This window comes from Micromys minutus (genome assembly GCF_963924665.1).
Source record: "Micromys minutus genome assembly, chromosome: 20".
NCBI classification, from domain to species: Eukaryota; Metazoa; Chordata; class Mammalia; order Rodentia; family Muridae; genus Micromys; species Micromys minutus.
The window spans coordinates 24,900,790-24,920,217 of NC_137955.1; the positions used below are offsets into that span (position 1 = coordinate 24,900,790).

The following is a 19,428-nucleotide window of genomic DNA, read 5'->3' on the forward strand; positions in this document are numbered from 1 at the left end:
TTGAGGCTACCTAAAATGCTGCCCCCCAAAATTTCCTCCTCCTGTATGGCATGCTTATACTACATTTTGCTGGCTTACTGTTGGCTTTTGTCTTTTAGACCTTTGTGAGTAGTGTTCCTGTGACTCTGGGTATACAAATACTAATGTTTATAGTTCAGTAAACCAAAATCTGTTAGGACATTGTTTTTAAATGACAGTAGTTGTTGAACCAGTTATTTTCCAAGTTAGTGTTTCCTACTGTTTATGAACTTTAATGCTTTAACATAGTAATAATAAACATCAGAATCTGCTGACCTGGATTCAGACTTCTATTTAATTAGGAGCTTACTTTAATGGTAAAACCATATTTTATTCATGCCTAAATGGTAGGTGTTTTTCAGAAGATAATTAGCCTTTGTCTGCTTTACCATAGGCATCTTTCAACCTCATGTAAGACACTTGTTGGTTTTGGCGACCCCTGTGGATATAGTAATTCTCGGACTCAGCTATGCTAATGTACAAACAGGTATGGCAACCTAGATTAGTGTTATGATGCTTACAGTACTGAATCCTCACACTAGTTTGAGTTGTGTTTTCTTGGATATTTTACAGTGATATGTGTACTCTAGGTGCAGTTTGAGGTGGAGTACCAGGTTATCTTGAGTGATGCTGCACGTGCACTCCCGCACTGCTAGTTCAGGGCCACCACCTTACGACCAAACATCATCTCTGATTTCTATTTTTTGTGTATGAATGTTTTGCCTGTGTGATTTGTGTGTATGTGTGTGTGCATTGTATGTGTACCTGGAACCTGAGGAGGCCAGATAATGTTAAATCCCTTAGAACTTAAGCTTGTGAGCAGCCATATGGGTACTGAGGACTGAACCTAGGTCCTCTACAGTAGCATCAAGTGTACTGAGTCTGAGTCATCTTCAGCCACTCAAGCTTCTATGGTAACTATAAAATATGTGATTTGGGATATTTTAGTAAGAACTTAGTAAAATTACCAGTTTTCAAGATAATGAGAAAATCACTTTAGTCTTTTCAGAAGCTAAGAAACTGGTTTTTCTTGTTGCAAACATTCAGGTTCTGGCATTCTTAATGACAGTATGTGTGGTGGTATGCAGCTGCTTCCAGATCCTTTATACTCTCTTCCTACGGACAACACTTACCTTTTAACAATCACTTCCACGGATAATGGCAGAATTTTTTTGGCTGGAAAAGACGGCTGTTTGTATGAAGTAGCATACCAAGTAAGCCTTAACGTTTACAAACTTTGTCTTTTGGCTTTTCTTTTAATTTTCTAATTGCATAACATATTATTAGGGAGAATATTTACGCATAAATTTAAGTACAGTCTTCTGTCACTGCTCCACGCCCATTGACCCAGTCCTTCCTAGGTAAAGCTGCTTTTCTTGACCTGACAGTGCTCTAGAGCTCAGCTCAGAGTGTGGCAGCTGTTAGACATGCTGTCCCTGAGCTGCATCAGCTCTGTCCCTGTCAAGGAGTCCTCACTGGTGTGTGTATCTGTACATATCAATACCTGTGTGTATGTGTGTGTGTATACAAGCAAACAGCACACATTTGTAAATGGATGTTCTTACTTAGGTTACTGTTACTTATTTTCACAATTGGCTTTTTATCAAATTGTGTGTCTTGAAAGTCATTTGTTGTATTTAATAGTTTTAATTACAAAATAAAACTGAGTAGGTAGTTTTGGAAACTCTGTTTCAGTGTGTTCCCAGGCACTGGGGAAGCATGGAGGCTTGCAGGCTTTAATAAGCACGGATACAGTTCTGTTCAGGCATTACAAGTGTTGTGCTGTTTCTCCTCCCAGGCAGAAGCAGGCTGGTTCAGCCAAAGGTGTAGGAAGATAAACCACTCCAAGAGCTCGCTCTCCTTCCTCGTTCCTTCCTTGCTGCAGTTCACATTCTCAGAAGATGGTAAGTAGGAAACACATTTGGCAAGTAAAACAAAAATTTCATTTTCTTCAGAACTTTTCATCCTTAGTTAAAATGCTTGCCATATTAAATTGCATTTGTTATAGACTGTTAAGTCGCTTAGAGACCAGAGGCATTATAAAAACAAAAAAGCATGGATTTTATTCTCAAGTTAATTATTTCCTAAAAACTTTGGTCATTCCTGGAACATAAGTCTTCATATATTCAGCTTCTCTAAAACATATAAACAGCTTCTCTTCTTTAACTAAAAGGTTTGTGTGTATGTGTGTGTCTGTCTGCATACATGCAAAAGTAAAAGACTAATTTGCATGTGATAGAGGGACAAGGAAAATTTCCTGTTAAACTTCATATTCCCGAGTTTTAGTGGACATAGAAAGATAGGTGTATAGGATTAAGGTCAGCACAGCCTGGCTGAAATGCATTCCTTACCACTGAGTCATCCTGCCTAGATGTTGTGCTTTGTTTTTACTGAAAAAGTAGGACTGTAGTGGTCTTTGTGTTTCTAGCAAATTGTAAATGATTTCTTAAGTATTGCTGAATGAAGGACTAATCTAAACTGGGCATAGTGGCACATACCTCTAATTTCCGTTCTTGAGAGGCAGAGACATGATAACTTTTGTATATCCAAGACCAGCCTGGGCTGCATAGCAAGGTAAGGCAAGCCAGAAGTGTATGGTGAGACTCCGTCTCAAAACAAAATTTGCTTAGAAGACGGCATAAATTATTTTTGTTTTAAGGCAGAGTTTTGCTCTATAACCATCTGGCTTTGTAACTCTTAGTATCTTCTCACACTCTAAGCAGTCCTTGTGCCATAGCCTTCTGCAAGCTAGGATTTCTGGAGAGCAGCAGTAACAGTGTAAGTTGTTTATGATAGCCTTTACCCTGTTGGTGTTCGACATCTTTGTCTAACCTAATGGTCCTGGGTTGGTCCTTAGGCAGATATTGTATAAGTATATTGTATAAAATGCTGAGTATAACAAACAGAAGAGCAGGGAGCCCCTGAATGTAAATCCTAATGCAGCAGTTTTAATTTGTTGTGAGTGGACCCTGTGTTCAATTGATAATCTTTAGGGTTGAGTTTTCTACTCTTGTTTTACTTTTAGATCCTATTGTTCAAATTGAAATTGATAATTCCAGAAATATTTTATATACACGATCAGAGAAAGGAGTGATACAGGTAAATATGCATATTTGCTACCACTTAAGATTAGAAAAGGTTCCTCTTTTCTATTTTTTTATTGGTTATTTTGTTTACATTTCAAATGTTATTCCCCTTCCATATTTTCCCTTCACAACCCCCCTCTCCCATCTTCCCTTCTCCCTGCTTTTATGAGGGTGCTCCCCCATTTTAAATAAACATTTTACAGATTTATTTATTTATATGAGTACACAGTAGCTGTCTCAGATTAAGACATCAGATCTCATTACAGATGGTTGTGAGCCACCATGTGGTTGCTGGGAATTGAACTCAGGCCCTCTGGAAGAGCAGTCAGTGCTCTTAACCACTGAGCCATCTCTCCATTCCTGCCATCATTTTCTAATTTTTAAAAAAATTGTTTGTGTGTGTACAAATTGTGTATGCACACCTATGTGACACAGCCCACATGTGAAGGGAAAGGCTAACTTAGAGTCAGTTCTCTCTTTCTGCTGTGACATCCAGAGATGGAACTCAAGGTGTGAGTCTGCCTTTACCTGTGTACATCCCTGTGTTCTAAGAAAGATTTAAGTATTCAAACTTCCTGTGAACTTTGTTATTGTTTGAGACAAGTTTTCATGTAACTCAGACTGGCCTTAATTTGTTCTAACCAAGGATGACTTTGAACTCCTCTTGCCTTTACCTCCCAGTTGTCTGGCATTGCTCCTTTGTATCATGGCTTCATCTGTGTGCTTTTTAAATAAATACCTCAAACCATTTCTTAGGCCATTTTTTGTTGTTTGTCTTAGTGAAATTCAAACATTTTAATGGTCAGTGATACCACATTAACTATTCCTTAAGAAGACACGCTAACTCTAATATTATATGTAACTCTGTCTAAAGAAGAGTACTTGATTTCCAGGTTTATGATTTGGGCCATGATGGACAAGGGATGAGTAGAGTCGCTTCAGTTTCACAGAATGCCATTGTCTCTGCTGCTGGAAACATTGCTAGGTAATGTGGACTTTACTGTCAGTGTTCCATTTGCAAACATATTTACACGGTTTATGTATAGTGCATATAATATGTTATATTTCTATTATATCACATACAGTGTATACAGTTTATACTATTCTAAGATTAAATTATGTCTTCAAACACCTTTAAAAGATAATGATTGGTTAATGAGCATCACAATAAGTTGTGTTTGAAGCCTTGTTGCTACAGACCTCATGTTGGTTTGAAACAAAAGGTTTCTTACTGAGTGAAATACTTGTGTTTTACCCTCTTGGACTTTTTTTTCCCAAAGGCGCTGAGAATCAAACCCAAGGTCTCCCTCAGATTAGGCAAATATTCTACCACCTAGCTAGCTAGACCTCTAACCTTTTTTTTTAAGATTTTTTTTTTTAAAAAAAAAATTATATACATGTACACACACACACACACACACACTGTTGCTGTCTTCAGACATACCAGAAGAAGGCTTCAGATCCCATTATACATCTCTTCACTGTACAACTGGTTTCATGTTTGCTAATGGTCTTTTTAGTGGTTTGTAAAGAGAGCCAGTCTTAAAACTATCCATATAGTATAATCTTGCTATTTCCTACTGCTACTATGTTGCTTTCAAAGGAGTTATTTATTTATTGAGACAGGGTCTATGTAGTTGGACATCCTGAAGTTCGATACATAAATCAGGCTGACCTCAAACTCATAGAGATCCACCTGCCTCTGTTTCTATGCACTAGGATTAAAGGCATAAGCCACCACACCTGTCTCAGACTTTCTATAAATTAGAACTAAACTTTGGTTTTTGTTTCTTAAAGGACTATTGATCGTTCAGTTTTTAAGCCAATAGTTCAAATAGCTGTGATTGAGAACTCTGAATCGCTGGACTGTCAGTTACTGGCTGTCACTCATGCAGGTATGCGTGTTTCTATCTGCTTCGGAAATTTGTGGTTAGAACTGTTTCACTCCTTCATTTGTTATTAAGATATGTTGAGATTTAGATTTTTTGGGAGGGAGATACTGTTTTCTCTCCTAATATCGTGAGGCACAGGCAGACATGTAAAGTGAAGCACCTGTGTTTAGAGACAGAGCCTTAACTGAGACCCGGATTCCTGCTACAGAAATGAACTGAGCCACTGCTCAATTCTAGACATTTTTAGAAGTTTGTTTTAAGTGGCTAGTCTATCATTTTAGCCCAACAAGGAAATTGATGTGTGCTTTTGCAGAAGTTTGTCCATGTGGGATTTCTTCAGCTCACGTGTACTGCTTAACATCCTTACTTTCTCTTCCTAATGCATATATTTACCTCATCAGGTGTGAGGTTGTATTTTAGCACTTGTCCGTTTAAACAGCCATTAGCTCGGCCCAACACACTAACGCTGGTTCACGTCCGATTACCTCCTGGATTCTCAGCATCTTCAACAGTTGAAAAGCCTTCAAAAGTGCATAAAGCACTTTATAGTAAAGGTAAGTTCTGAAATGCTGTAGGATTTAAAATTTTTACAAATATCTCTGAGTGTTTTGCTTATGTGTATCTTCTCACCAGGAACATGTCTGGTGCCGTCCATAGAGACTGATGTCACTAGAACCGGTTTTAATGGGGCCGCCTAGGTAGAGGAGCTGGAATCAAGCATAGGAAAGCATACACTGGAACCTGTGGGTTTGCAGTCATGATGCATTTGAATTCACTGGTGTATAGACTATTTTCCCAGCTGAAAAGTTACTGTCTTTAAGAAAATATATATATAAGTAAGCTTTTATAAGTTAATGAGATTGCTAAACCAATAAATTTACAAAATATATTTTAACCTCAGAAACTGTACATTTTGAAAAAAAATGTTCCATTTATTTGCAAACATTTTTAGATAAATAGATGATTTTTGTCAAGCACTGTTTATTGAAAAACAAAGTCCTTTTCTTTTCTCATTAGATTGTTTCTGTCATTGTGTAGATTGTATATATTGCTGATAATTATTAAGACTATTGGGAATGCACATTATTTAGCAGCATGTGATAATATTTTGTGTGTAACTTTTAGGAATTTTACTGATGACAGCCTCAGAAAATGAAGATAATGACATTTTATGGTGTGTCAACCATGATACATTTCCTTTCCAAAAGCCAATGATGGAAACTCAGGTCAGTTGTTTTGAGACTTTTAGTAAAAGTTGTGTGTGGTGTTGGGGATCAGACCCAGAGTCTGTGCATGTTAGTCAGGTATTCAACTATCTCGACACAACCCTACTCCATGTATAATCATTTTAAATGAGAAATGGAATGGTTAGTCACTTTGTCCTCCCAGTTATGGCCACTCCCATAGTAATATGTGATTAGAACTCTTAGAGTGGCTCAGTGAGATGGCTCCTAGGTTGAGAGCACTTGATGCTCAATCAGGAAGCCTGGAATTCTGAATATATTCGTATTGTTGGAACTAGAGAGGTTTATTTGGCTTTGTAGTTTTTTTGTTTTCTAAAAGCTTTGACATGTGTGACTTAAACTTTGAAAATAGTATATCTTTTTTATAGATGACAACCCGTGTTGATGGTCATTCCTGGGCTCTTTCTGCAATAGATGAGATAAAAGTAGATAAAATAATCACATCTTTAAATAAAGATCATATTCCAATAACTGACTCCCCAGTTGTTGTACAGCAGCACATGTTGCCTCCAAAGAAATTCGTTCTCCTCTCAGCACAGGTATGTGGGTATCTGCTTACCATGGTGGAAAAGAAGCTGTAGTAAACATGATGCTAGGCAACTGCTGAGCCATTCCCCTGGTCTAGTTATTTAATGCTGTCAAATACTCTCAGGTGTCACTTTAAGTCATGAATTGACTTAGAAAGTATATAAAATAAAAGTCTGCCATCCAGATATCTGTATCAGTATCTATTTGTTTACAGATACATTAAGAGAAAATAAATATTTCTTGCTAATGTCTGTACAGTATCCTGTACCTTTTAAATTTCAAAAATGTCTGGTAGATTTTTATACTTATACTTTGATTTTTGTATTTGGCAGTAATATTTTGTGTAAATGTTCCTTGTTAACCTAGTTTTTCTTGTTTTATGGATTAAGGATCCAGCTTTATTTTTGTACATATAGACATATATGTGCTAATATAACCAGTGAGTAATGTAACTAATTGTCAGGATTTTGAAGCAGCATGAGAAGGGCACGGTTATTTTTTGCAGATATGGAAATTGAGTATAGGTTGGCTCTTGAAATATAGACGGTCTTGACCACTTCAGTTTGTGTTCTCCTAGTTGATTGTTATTAAGTAAGGTTACTACCAGGCAGGTTTTCTGTGTATATTAGTGGGGACAGAACTTAGGGGCTGTGCAGGCCAGGTTAGGGCTCTACCTCTAAGCTACAACTCCAACCCTCTACCAGTCAGGCTTGGTAATGGCTTTCTCATGTTATTTTTTGTTTTGATTTCTTAGGGTAGTCTTATGTTTCACAAACTTAGACCCGTAGATCAGCTGAGACACCTGCTTGTGAGTAACGTGGGAGGGGATGGAGAAGAGATTGAGAGATTCTTCAAATTACATCAGGTAACTATGCACTGCATGGAGGGGTTTTAAATAAAGAAGCGTAAAATATTAAAATAGTTTGTAAACAAGAAGTAACATTGTAATACACTGATTATCTGATCTCTTTTGTACTCAAATCAACGTGTATATATATTGATTTTGAAAATAGTAATGTTACAAGACTCTTCGACATTCTCCGATGTTGACACATTCTTATTAAGGTATAATAATCAGAGTACGATATTCAAGTCGTGTGAAGACACCAGGTATTACTTTATGAGCATGCTCATGTGTGTATGTTCCCAATCACATGGCATAACTAAGGCAGTAACTTGAAGCAAAATGTGGAGACATCAGTAGTTAATAGCCACATTAGAATTGATAGATTTACAACGCATAAGGCTGATTTAACATTAGTACTTTCTCGTTAAATTCAAGTATACAGATTAAGGATTCAAAATATTTACTAAAATCCCCCCATTTTTAGTGGAGTGAGATACTTGTATTCACTCCACTTTAGTTTTATATAAGCTATATTATACTGCAGTACTATGTGCTATAAGGACTAATATATACTGAGTTTGTTTGTTTGAGACAGGATTCTCTGTGTAGCCCTGGCTGTCCGGGAATTCTATGTAGATCAGGCTGGCCTCGAACTCAGAGATCCTCCTGAGTGCTAGGATTAAAGGCACGTGCCACCACTGCCCAACAATACTACATTATTAAAATAGTGCCTAGCACATGATAGGTACTTAACAAATGTTGGCTCTTACTGATAATTTCTAAAAGATAGGAAGATATAATATAAGAATAAATATATATAAGAATATATTATATATTATATTATAAATATATAATATATATTATATTATAAACATAATATAATATAAGAATAAATTAGAATAACAGTTGATCAAAATCTTAAGAAAGAGGAAGTATCTTTAATACTGATGCCAGAGTTTACCGTTATATCTGGGCCTTTTGCTTATTCATGTCAGTTGATTTCATTCCATCAGCAAGTAGTTACTGAGCATTTGCTTTAAACGCTGGGTTTGTTGTTAATGTGTGGCTTTTCCTCCTTTCAGGAGGACCAAGCTTGTGCGACTTGCCTTATTCTTGCTTGTTCTACTGCTGCTTGTGACAGAGAAGTATCTGCTTGGGCTACACGGGCATTCTTTAGGTATGTCAAGATGGAGGGGCGTGGTGAGAGTGTGTGTTTATATACTGAGCCATCTTTTTGTTGGGGAAGCCATTCTGAGAGTTGAACATTGGTTTGTTTTGGGTTTTTGGATGTTTGTTTTGCTCATGTAAATACGAAGCACTCAACCACTGAGCTACATCCTTAGGTCAGAAGTGTTCATCAAATACTTTTAAAATATTATGAAATATTTATGTATAGAAAATATGCTTGGCTTGGTTGGTTTATTGGTACTAGAAATTGAACCTAGGTCTTACACATGCTAAGCTCAATCTCCACAGTCACTAAAACAATTATTTTGTGTATAAATGTTTTCCTTGCATGCATCTGCAGCTCATACATGTAGTACCGTTGGGGACCAGAAAAGTGCAATGGATTCTCAGGACTCCAGTTTTAAACAGTTGTGAGCATCCATGTGGGTGCTGACTAGGTCCTCTGCGAGACCACTCTGTGCTCTTAACTTTTTCTTTAATTATCTAAAATGTGTTTATTGGGAAGGTTCCCACTCACCTTGAATCAGGGGCTTTCAGTGCTGCTTCCTCCTGAAGGAGCATCCTTCTGTCAGCCTGGCTTTCCCACCTGTGGGCCGACAGTGGAGCAGCCAACACACAAGACCACCGTTTGTGCATGGCTAAAGACCGTGGTGATTTCATAGCATCCTGGGCATTTCACGTCCATAAAGTAGGCATTGGGGCTCTGCAACAGGTGCTTTTTCTTGTGTTTCCTCTTCTCTTCCGGAGAGGGATGCTGGAAATCCTTTGTGAGAGGTTGTTACCGCCAGAAAGGAGCAAAAGCGGAAATCCTCTGCTCTTATGAACTCTCTCTGCAGCCTGGGGTTTTCTGGTGGTGGTGGTGTTTGTTTGTTTGAAGACAGGGACTTAACATGCAGCCTGTGTTGGCTGAATTTTAGGATTAAAGAGATACCACTTTTGGGCTACTTTTTAAATGATACTAGTGTGATAGCTTAAGGCTTTGCCAAACAGAGGAAATAGGAAAATTACTAAAGTTCATTAGTAAGAGTAACATCTAGAAAGCTAGCACTGCCTATGGAGCAGGCGGGGTACATTACTGTTCTCTGGGCTTTTTCTTCTTCTGTCCTCTTGTTTTGTACTTTTACCATTGTCGCTTTCCTCCATCTTCCTTCCTCAAACAACCAGTTCTAGAGCTTGTGTATCAGTGATGCTGAGAGATTCTGAGAGGAATAGCTAGTGTCAGAGACAGTCTTTTAATTTTTTTATGTGTTTGTTTGGTTTTGTTTTTGCAGCACTGGGGATTAAACCAGGAGTCACTAGTCAAGCATTGTGTCATTAGCCCATGGCCTACCCTTCAGAGATTATTTTTCTACAGAATATTTAACCATAAAAATGAAGAATGCCTATGCTGTATAATCTTTAAATTTATGGGTGCTGGAGAGACAGCTGAGGAGTTGAGAACACTTGCTGCCTTTTTTAGAGGGCCCAGGTTCAGTTCCCAGGACAACTGTCTGTCCCTCTACTTCCAAGGGTCCGACACTCTCCTGAGGCCTCCATATGCGGCTGTACAGATATACGTAAAGGCAAGACACAATACACATAAAGATAAATAAATCTTGAATATTTTTTAATGTTACTAATTCTATTCTATTAGAAAGACTGTCATTTCTGCATTATTTCTGCATTAAGTAAACTATTTATTACACCTCCTCTTTTTTAGACATTAGAGACAATTTTGGAAGTTTGGTTTCCTTTTCTTAAAAGCCACAGAAATATTATTTGAATGTGTTTTCATTTTAATCCCAAGTGTGGGATATGGCACTTCTTCAGACTGTCTGTAGCAGCTGACTATGATTTACCCCATGCTGTAGCAGAGGCATGATTTTATCAGCTGCAGGTAGTTTCTTCCATTGTGCAATGTTTGTGGTTCTGGGAACTGTTCAGCGGCTATATAAATGCTAGGGTCTTGAGAGGTGTGGTGGGCTGTTAGTTGTTGAGGGGGGAGGTCACAGTGTTAGTACTCGTGGTCCAAGAAGAAACAAGAATGAATTAGATTCAGAGATTTCTTCCTTTTTCCTCTCTCCACATGGGGTTGAAGGGTGGACAAAGGGTAGAGAAGATGGAAAAAAGAACCCATAAACACAGCTACACTTAGTAGAGTCCCTTCTAATTTTCTGGTAGCAATTTGAGATGAACATTTATTGATGGGTTATAGAATATACAATTATATAATTTTTAAAATAAAGATCTGTATTTATTTCACTTTGAGCACCATACACTTAAAGTCTCTACCAGTTGTATAAAAGCTACACAGGAGCAGGGATTATGTTGCAGCAAATAAAAATGTCACAGCCCGGTAAAATCATGACTCAACAATCAATATTTATCAACAATCAGATTTATATGTTGAATTCTCAGTCCACAATACATTCAAACAATAAATTTACTGTCAATTAATAAAGATACACACCGCCCAGCTAGACAAGATAAAATGCATCTAGTTCACCTTGATCTGCTTCACCGTCCTCCTCTGCAGTCTCATCTTAATTCCCCTCCTTCCTCCTCTCCCTCCTTACAAAAACTTTGTCTCCGCCTATAGGATTACCCCAGCATTTATAAAATTAGCAGTTTAATTAAACTACTCTTGTCACAAACAGGTATGGTGGTGAGGCACAGATGAGATTTCCAGCTACTCTTCCCACTCCAAGTAATGTTGGTCCCATCCTGGGCTCTCCTATGTATTCCAGTGAGTACGAAATGATGTTTTATTAGTACTTCTGTGTTACTAGTAAATAGTCTCTAGATAGTGACTGTTGACTCTTTGGAGGTTTTTTGGGGGATGGGGAATTTATTTAATTTTTGGTTTTTGTTTGTTTTGAGATAAAGTCTTTTTATGCAACCATGGCTGACCTGTAACTTGCAGTGTAGACCAGGCTGGCTTTTAACTCAAAGATTCCCCCCTGCCTCTGTCTCCCAATGCCAGAATTAAAGGCATGTGTTGTCACCACCCTTGGCCATATTGAATCTTTAATAAATACTAAGCAGTAAAATAATATGCAACCAATAGTATTTACAGAGCTCATTTAGTATTCAGAGGGAAACAATTTTTTATTTTATTGGTTTTGTTTTCTTTTGCAGGTTCTCCTGTCCCTAGTGGGAGTCAGTATCCAACTCCATCCTCTTTGGGGACACCATCCCATGGTACCTGTTTTCTGTTCATTTTGAAGAACTATATTAATTATTGTTTCTAATGTTCAATGTTGAAGGGACTAAGTCAGTTTGAGGAAATAATTCACTCATCACGAAGACCTGAGTTTGATCCTCACAATCAATGTAAAACAGCTGAGAAAGCCCATCCATGTATCTACTTATCAAACAAACCCAAATGGGTATTTATTCATTGTCTTTAAATATTTTCCTTTTGTGTCAGGATGCACCAAATGGATTATTAAAATTTCTAAACATTTACAATTTCTTTAACTATCATTATTAATTTGAGAATTTCATACATGCATACAATGTGTTTGATCTTATTTACCCACAACTCCTTCAAGAACCAGTGTCCCAAACCCTCAGCCTTCCTCAACCTCGTGTCCTGTTTAGTTGGTTAGTTTAGTAGCCCATCCAGTCCAATTTGTACTGTCAATACCCCAAAGAACCCAGAAGCCATCAACTCTGAATTAGGTCCTCAGCTAGAGGCAGAGGCTTGAGAGCCCTTCTCTCTTTGTGCTGTTGTATTGATTGAGGTCATGAGTGCAGCTACCCTGTCGTGTGCAGAAAACACTCTTTCCCGGGTCATTCTGACCTCTGGTTTTTGTAGGCTTTTTATGCCCTCTCCATGATGGTCTCTTCAGGTGGTGGATCGGGGTTAGGTGTGTATAGATGTGCCATTGGTGACTAAAGCCTCTACAAATTCTCATTCTCTGCATTTCAGCCTCTTCTTTGTTAGCCACCATCTATGGCACAAAGAAGCCTGTCTGGTGAGCTGGACAGCTGCACTGACCCCTGTAGATGGAGGTGTGAATGTAGAAGGCTGGTTGTTAACTGTATCTGTTCAGCAAAGTGGAACTCTTGAGCCTTGGAGATGAGCCTAGGATATACTTCTAAGAGACTTTTTCTTATGTGTACACAGGTGTTCAGCCTACCATGTCAACCCCAATATGTGCTGTTGGAAACCCAGCCATGCAGGCTGCAAGTATGAGTGGTTTGACTGGACCAGAGATTGTGTACTCAGGAAAACACAACGGTATATGCATTTACTTTTCTCGAATCATGGGGTAAGTACTTTATAAACTACCTAATACTATTACTTACTTTTCCTATTTGTAGTAGGACAGAATTCTACTCTGTATTGCTAAATGTATATTTGAGACGTTTCTTAATGAATTTTACTTCGTGTGGTTTTTTTTTTTCTTCATTAATTTATTCTCTTTACATCCCTCTCAAAGCCATCCCTGTTCTTGATCCCCTCTTACAGAGTCCCTCTCCTTATTTCCTCCTTCCCTTCTCCTCTCAGAAGGTGAAAGCCCCCTGGGTACCACCCCACCCTGATACATCAAGTCACTGCAGGACTAGGTACAACCTCTAGTACTAGCTCAGTTAAGGGAATGGGACCCACAGGCAGGCAACAGATTTAGGGACAGCCCCTGTTCTAGTTGTTGGGGGACTGGCATGAGACCATCTGCTACATGTAGGGGGCGGGGTGAGTGCTAAGTCTAGCCCATGCTCTTTGGTTGGTGGTTCAGTCTTTAGGAGCACCCAGGGTCCAGGTTAGTTGACTAGGTTGGTCTTCCTATGGAGTTCCTATTCCCTCGGGTTTCTCAGTTCTTCCACAAGATTTCCCGAGCTCCATCCAATGTTTGGCTGTGAGTCTCTGCATCTGTTTCAGTCGGTGGAGCCCCTCAAAGGACAATTATGCTAGACTCCTATCTGCAGGTATAACTATCATTAATGGTGTCAGGGATTGGTGCTTTCCCATGGGATGGGTCTCATGTTGGGCTGGTCATTGGTTAGCCATTCCCTCAGATTCTGCTTCATCTTTGCTCCTGCACATCTTGTAGTCAGAATAAATTTTAGGTTGAAGTCCTTATCCCCCTGCTGTGGGTCCTGCCTGGCTACAGGATGTGGCCACTTCATGTTCCATGTCCCCATGCTAGGAGTCTCAGCTAGAGTCTCCCCAGAAACTCCTCGGAACCTAACCAGTTTACTTTTAGTTTTAAGCTAATCTATTGACAACATTTTTTGCATTGTTCAGCTTTTTACCTGTATTTATTGTTATATTTCTGTGCTTATGGCCTCAGATTATATCTACATGCATATTAATAACTAGCCTTAAAAGTATTCTATTACTGAATAGTATGTGTCTACTACTAGATTTCATCTGGGCAGTTCTGGTTGGCTCACTCATGCATATGCAATCAGATGCTACAGTTGAAGGAGGTTTATGTATCTTGACTAGACTGCTATATGCTTCAAGGCCCATTTATACACTGCTGTGACATGGGTACACAGCTCTGTTCTCTGTATGGTCTCATCCTGCAGTAGGACGGCTGGTGGTGGGACTGCAAGTGAAGGTTGGAACATCACAAAGTCCTCAGTGCCTCTGTTCACAACAGTGCCATTCTTTGTTCTGTCTTATCTGGCCAGCTTTAATTCAGAAGCTGATGAGGAGACACCATTGCTTTAAAGGGCAGGTGTGGAATCATCTTGCACAGGAAGTGGGTAGAGGGAAGGATAAACCATGCCTGTGTGTATGGTGTGTGCATATTCCTGTGTTTTTATGATTTTAATTTTGTGTGTACAGATATTTTTCCTGCAAGTATGTATGTGCACTGATGTATGCCTGGTGCCCATAGAGGCCAGAAGAGGGTACCAGATCCAGAACTGAGATTGAGATACAGGCTGCTGTTAGCTGTCCTATGGGTGCTGGAACAGAACCTAGATCCTCTGCAAGAGCATTAAGTGCTCTTAACTACTGAGCCATTTCTTCAGTGTACTTCCATTTTCTGAAGTAATGTTATGTTTGAAATTTTTCCAGTTTTTCCATTTTCTTCTTGAACATTGATGTGTATGCACAGTGAAGGAGAGGTACAGGATGTGCGTGCCAGAGGACACTTGTGCAGTCACTTCTTCCCTTCCACTCTCTTCCATTCTGGGGATGCCATTCAGGTCACAAGGCTTTTACAAGTGTCTTGTAGAAGTGAACTGTCTCTCGAGCCTCACTTTCTAGGAAACTTAAAAATGTTTTAAAAAAAGACATTACTGTGTTTTAAAAAATGAATAAGCCTTTATGTTCCTACAGACAAGTAACTGCATGTTATAAAAGGTTGTATTCATTTACAGTACAATAACTAAAACATTTTTGTTCCAGAAATATTTGGGATGCTAGCCTTGTTGTTGAAAGAGTCTTCAAGAGTTCCACCAGGGAGATCACTGCAGTAAGTGTGTGTAATGTTATCTCCTTGTTTGGATGTAACCAGTTGATGCTATTCAGTAGGCAGTGTTTCTCATGTCTCGTTTTGTGAGCATGTTTTGTGTTCTCTAGTAAACTGTCCTTTCTCTAGTTTAGGTCTTGTCCCAGTCACTTTACTGAGTAAAGTTTTTGACATTTCATAGCCTGGTGCTCCAGTGCAAAATGGAAAGAGTAGCCTGGCTCCTTCTGAAGGGGCTGTGAGCCCAGAGCCAGTGCTCAGACTTAGCTGCCCGTCTGCTGTCACTTGTACTTGGCTTCTACAGAAGCATAATACTCTCACAATCGCAGCATAATTAAGTGAGCTCACATGCACTTCAGGTTGCGTTAAACATACCCCAGAGCGCTGTTTTACTGAATAAGTAGGCTTGCTATAAGCTCTCAGGGCTTTTTGTTTTGTTTTGTTTTTCTTTTCTGTACTCTGCTTTGTTTTCTTTACTATTCTGTTTTTCTGTCTATTTTTTATTAATTTTTATTTATATGAGTACACTGTAGCTGTCTTCACACACACTAGAAGAGGGCATCAGATCCCATTACAGATGGTTGTGGTTGCTGGGAATTGAACTCAGGACCTCTGGAAGAGCAGTCAACACTCTTAACCACTGAGCCATCTCTCTAGCCTTTTGTTTTTGTTTTTCACAATAAGATCTTGCTATATATTTCAAGCTGGCTTTGCTCATGTGATCTTCCTTCCACATCCTCCAGTACTGGGATTGTACACATGCACTGACATATACACACACTTTTAAAAATAATTTGACATATTAATGATAGCATAACTCAAAATAAAATTGTACATATTCACTGCTGCGTCTAAGGAGTTCTTTTTTATACATATACTTTTCTGTGTCTTTCATTGTTTGAGAACTTTTCATTTTCAATCTTACAGCTTGAAAGCAGTGTGCCCATCCAGCTGCTGGAGTCAGTGCTGCAGGAACTGAAGGGTTTGCAAGAATTTCTAGACAGAAATTCTCAGTTTTCAGGAGGACCACTAGGAAATCCAAAGTGAGAACCAGATCTATTTATTTTACTTACTTTTCCCCCCTGTGTATGAAGAATGGTTTTTTCTTATTACTTTGAAGTATTGGAATAAAACCCAAGACCTTACACCTTGTAGGCAAGTACTCTACAACTGAACTACAGTTTAGTCTTTCTTTCCGTAGTCTTTTGATTAATGTTTATTGGACAGCATGTGTATCTGTGGAAGTGTGTCAGAAACCTTGGAACTGGAGTTACAGATAGGTATGATCTGCCATGTGCTGAACTGGAAGAACAACCAGTGTTCCTAACCACTGAGCCATCTCTTCAGCCTTCAGTTGTGATTTGTTTTAAGACTTGATCTCACTATGTAGCTTTGGATATCCTAGAACTCAAACCTCCTAGACCAGGCCAGCCTCAACGTCACTCTGATTTCACTCCTGAGTGCTGGAGACTAAAGGCTTGTGCCAGCACACCCAGACCAAGGGTTGTCTAAACAGTCCTTTACTGTAGATGTCGTGTGTTCACAAGGTTTTCATCAACACTGTTGTCCTGGATATTTACCTTGTGCCAATAAGAAACTCTATGGTTATTTTCAGTCCCTCTCATGGACTCCCAATTCCTGCAACCCTGGTGGATTCTCTACCACAGTGGATCTGCCTGTTAGTTTACCTAAGTGAAAATTTGAAATATTTTAAGCTTTTGTGCATAGATTTATTTCTGTTTGGGGTTGTTTAGGTAGGAAGCATGTGTGCTGTCACGTCTGTGTGGAAGTCAGAGTTTAAGTTGCTGGAATTGGTTCTTCCCTCCACCATGTGGGTTCTGGGGGTCCAACTCTGGTCATCAGACTTGGCATCAAGCACTGTTTCCTAGGCTACTAAGCTCTCTTACCTGCATAAGAATGTGTTTAAACCTGCTGAATGCATAGATTGGCCTTGGAGTCACTTTAACATAGTAATTGCTCATATTTCATTTACGTACTAGGGAATGGGCTGTGCACATTCTTGTCTGACTAAAATAAGAAATTTAATCGCAAAAACAAGTTCTGTACACACCTGTATTTCCTAATGTCTGGTCTGTGCTCCAGTACAACTCACACGCAGACTGTAATTTCTGTTTCAGCACTACTGCCCAAGTGCCGCAGAGGCTGGTTGGATTCATGCGTCCCGAGAATGGAAACACCCAGCACATGCAACAGGAGCTGCAGAGGAAGTTTCATGGTGACTGATTTCTTGTGACAGCTTACACATATGCACATATGTGACCCCCCCCCCCCCCGCCCCAGTGGAGAGTTTGAAAACATAGCATTCTTCCCTTTTAATTAAAGTGCCATCTTTATGATTGGGAAAATAGAACAGCATGGAAATTGTTTCTTTCCATATTTTTTTTTTCAACTTAAGATTTTTGCCCCTTTTTCCCCCAGAAAGCATGATAAACTCTTGTTTGATTAATTTTTTCTTGGTAGCATATCTTTACCTTGCAGTTGACTGTTTTTTGACATTTTTAGACATTCGTATACAGTCTGCTTACTCTTTCCTTCCACCCCGTCTCCTTCACTTCCACAACAGTCCAAGTCCCCCACACACCCGTGCCTCTCTCAGCTTCATGAGTTTTCTTGTGTAATCCTTTGGTCCATCTGGGTTATCACTGACTTAGGTTTGTCCATTGAACTTGGTGGGGTCACCAGTGGGCACACAGCTGAGGAACTGATTCCCCTATCTGAATCCATCACTAGGGAGTACTTGGCTTTGGGCTCCGAGCTCCCTAGGTATATAATTCATCATATTCAGTATGTTCATGTGTGTGGCTGTTGCCAGCATCTGTTTATCATACCTTCTCATTATTCTGTAATGAAGCTCCACATAAACAGCACTAACTCCCATTTTCCCTGTCTCTGTTTGACTCTGGGTACTTGGCATAAGCACTTTTTTTATTGTGTTGCTGGCTTACTTCATTAGCATACTGCTTTTCACATCTGACCATGCTGGAGCATGTTAGAATCCAGTCTAGGATTGAATAGCAGTCTTTAGTAACACACACACATTCTGCATAATATTTATCCATTTTTGTCTCTTGATGTGTTCTGCTTACTTATAAGACAGGTTATCATGACTGAGTTAGTTTAATAATGTCCTAGGATATGCCTTCTAGAAGGCCCTCTAAGCTTTTGCTTTAGTGGCGCTGTGCTGTCTGTTGGGTGGAACAGTTGACTGTGGCATACTTAAGAAAGGAGAGAAGCACTACAGGCTTTTATTTTCCACATAAAGCATATGCAAATGTTTTTCATGTGTATTCATGCAAGTGTGTTTCATGGGGATGAAAACACGAATGCCCCAGTTGTCTGTAGTGGAGGCAGGGGAGACATGGGGATGTCACCCTTAGTTATGCTGTGCTTGACATGAGAAAGCAGTTTAACCTGAGTCATTAGATGAAATGTCATTCGATGTATTTTGTCATCAGAGGCTCAACTGAGTGAGAAGATTTCACTTCAGGCAATCCAGCAGCTGGTTAGAAAGTCATATCAAGCTCTGGCTTTGTGGAAACTCCTTTGTGAACATCAGTTTACTGTCATTGTAGGAGAACTTCAAAAGGTGAGGTGGTTTTCTGTCCATCGGGGTTATTTAATACTCAGAATACTTACTTTTTTAAGTTTTTGTGTGCTATATGTGGTGACACATGCCTTGAGGCAGGTGGGTCTTTGTAAATTTTAGCCCAGCTTGGTGTACATAGGGAATTAGATCAGGACAGCCAGGGCTTTGCAGAGAAAATTCTATCTCAAAATTTTAAAAAGTGCATGTGTGTTTTCTGCCTGTATTTTTGTAAGAGAGTGCCTTACAAATTTTGAAATACTTGCCTGGTGGTGTCCAAAAAAGCCATCAGGTTCTCTTAGTACTGCAGTTCCAAGTGGCTGTTATCTTCCATGTGGGTCTTGGGAATTGAGCCTGGGTCCTCTTAAAGAGTGGCCAGTGCTTCTGACTAGTGAGAGCCCCCTACAGTCCTCTCCAGTTTTAGCTTTAAGCAACGTTTCAAAGTGAAAAGGTGATCCCCAGCTAGTGGCCAGAGCATAGTTATGGGTGTTGTTGCAGTCTTTCTTGATTTTTTTTTTAACTTACATAAACTTTTGTTTCCCCCTTTTGAAAATTTGAAACTCTTTTATTTAGTTGATGAAAACCATCTCATTTTCCATGCCAAGCAGGAT

At 39.2% G+C, this 19,428-nt stretch overlaps 1 protein-coding gene and 1 pseudogene across 2 annotated transcripts in view; one reads left to right on the top strand and one right to left on the bottom strand.

Annotated features, from left to right (window-relative positions):
* The window catches only part of NUP155 (nucleoporin 155), a 43,885-nt gene that overhangs the window by 5,882 nt on the left and 18,575 nt on the right, over positions 1-19,428 (top strand). Inside the window, exons 5-22 of the mRNA XM_080933592.1 lie at positions 413-505; positions 1,066-1,232; positions 1,817-1,922; positions 3,044-3,117; positions 3,998-4,089; positions 4,902-4,999; positions 5,398-5,550; positions 6,122-6,222; positions 6,609-6,779; positions 7,523-7,633; positions 8,698-8,792; positions 11,440-11,528; positions 11,921-11,983; positions 12,915-13,059; positions 15,153-15,219; positions 16,141-16,256; positions 17,352-17,449; positions 18,690-18,820. Coding sequence (XP_080789718.1) covers positions 413-505; positions 1,066-1,232; positions 1,817-1,922; positions 3,044-3,117; positions 3,998-4,089; positions 4,902-4,999; positions 5,398-5,550; positions 6,122-6,222; positions 6,609-6,779; positions 7,523-7,633; positions 8,698-8,792; positions 11,440-11,528; positions 11,921-11,983; positions 12,915-13,059; positions 15,153-15,219; positions 16,141-16,256; positions 17,352-17,449; positions 18,690-18,820 — 1,970 coding nt within the window. The remainder of the gene's footprint in view (positions 1-412; positions 506-1,065; positions 1,233-1,816; positions 1,923-3,043; positions 3,118-3,997; positions 4,090-4,901; positions 5,000-5,397; positions 5,551-6,121; positions 6,223-6,608; positions 6,780-7,522; positions 7,634-8,697; positions 8,793-11,439; positions 11,529-11,920; positions 11,984-12,914; positions 13,060-15,152; positions 15,220-16,140; positions 16,257-17,351; positions 17,450-18,689; positions 18,821-19,428) is intronic.
* On the bottom strand, positions 9,337-9,488 carry LOC308433452 (small ribosomal subunit protein eS27-like; annotated as a pseudogene). Its single transcript has one exon. The product of its transcript is annotated as a small ribosomal subunit protein eS27-like (transcript).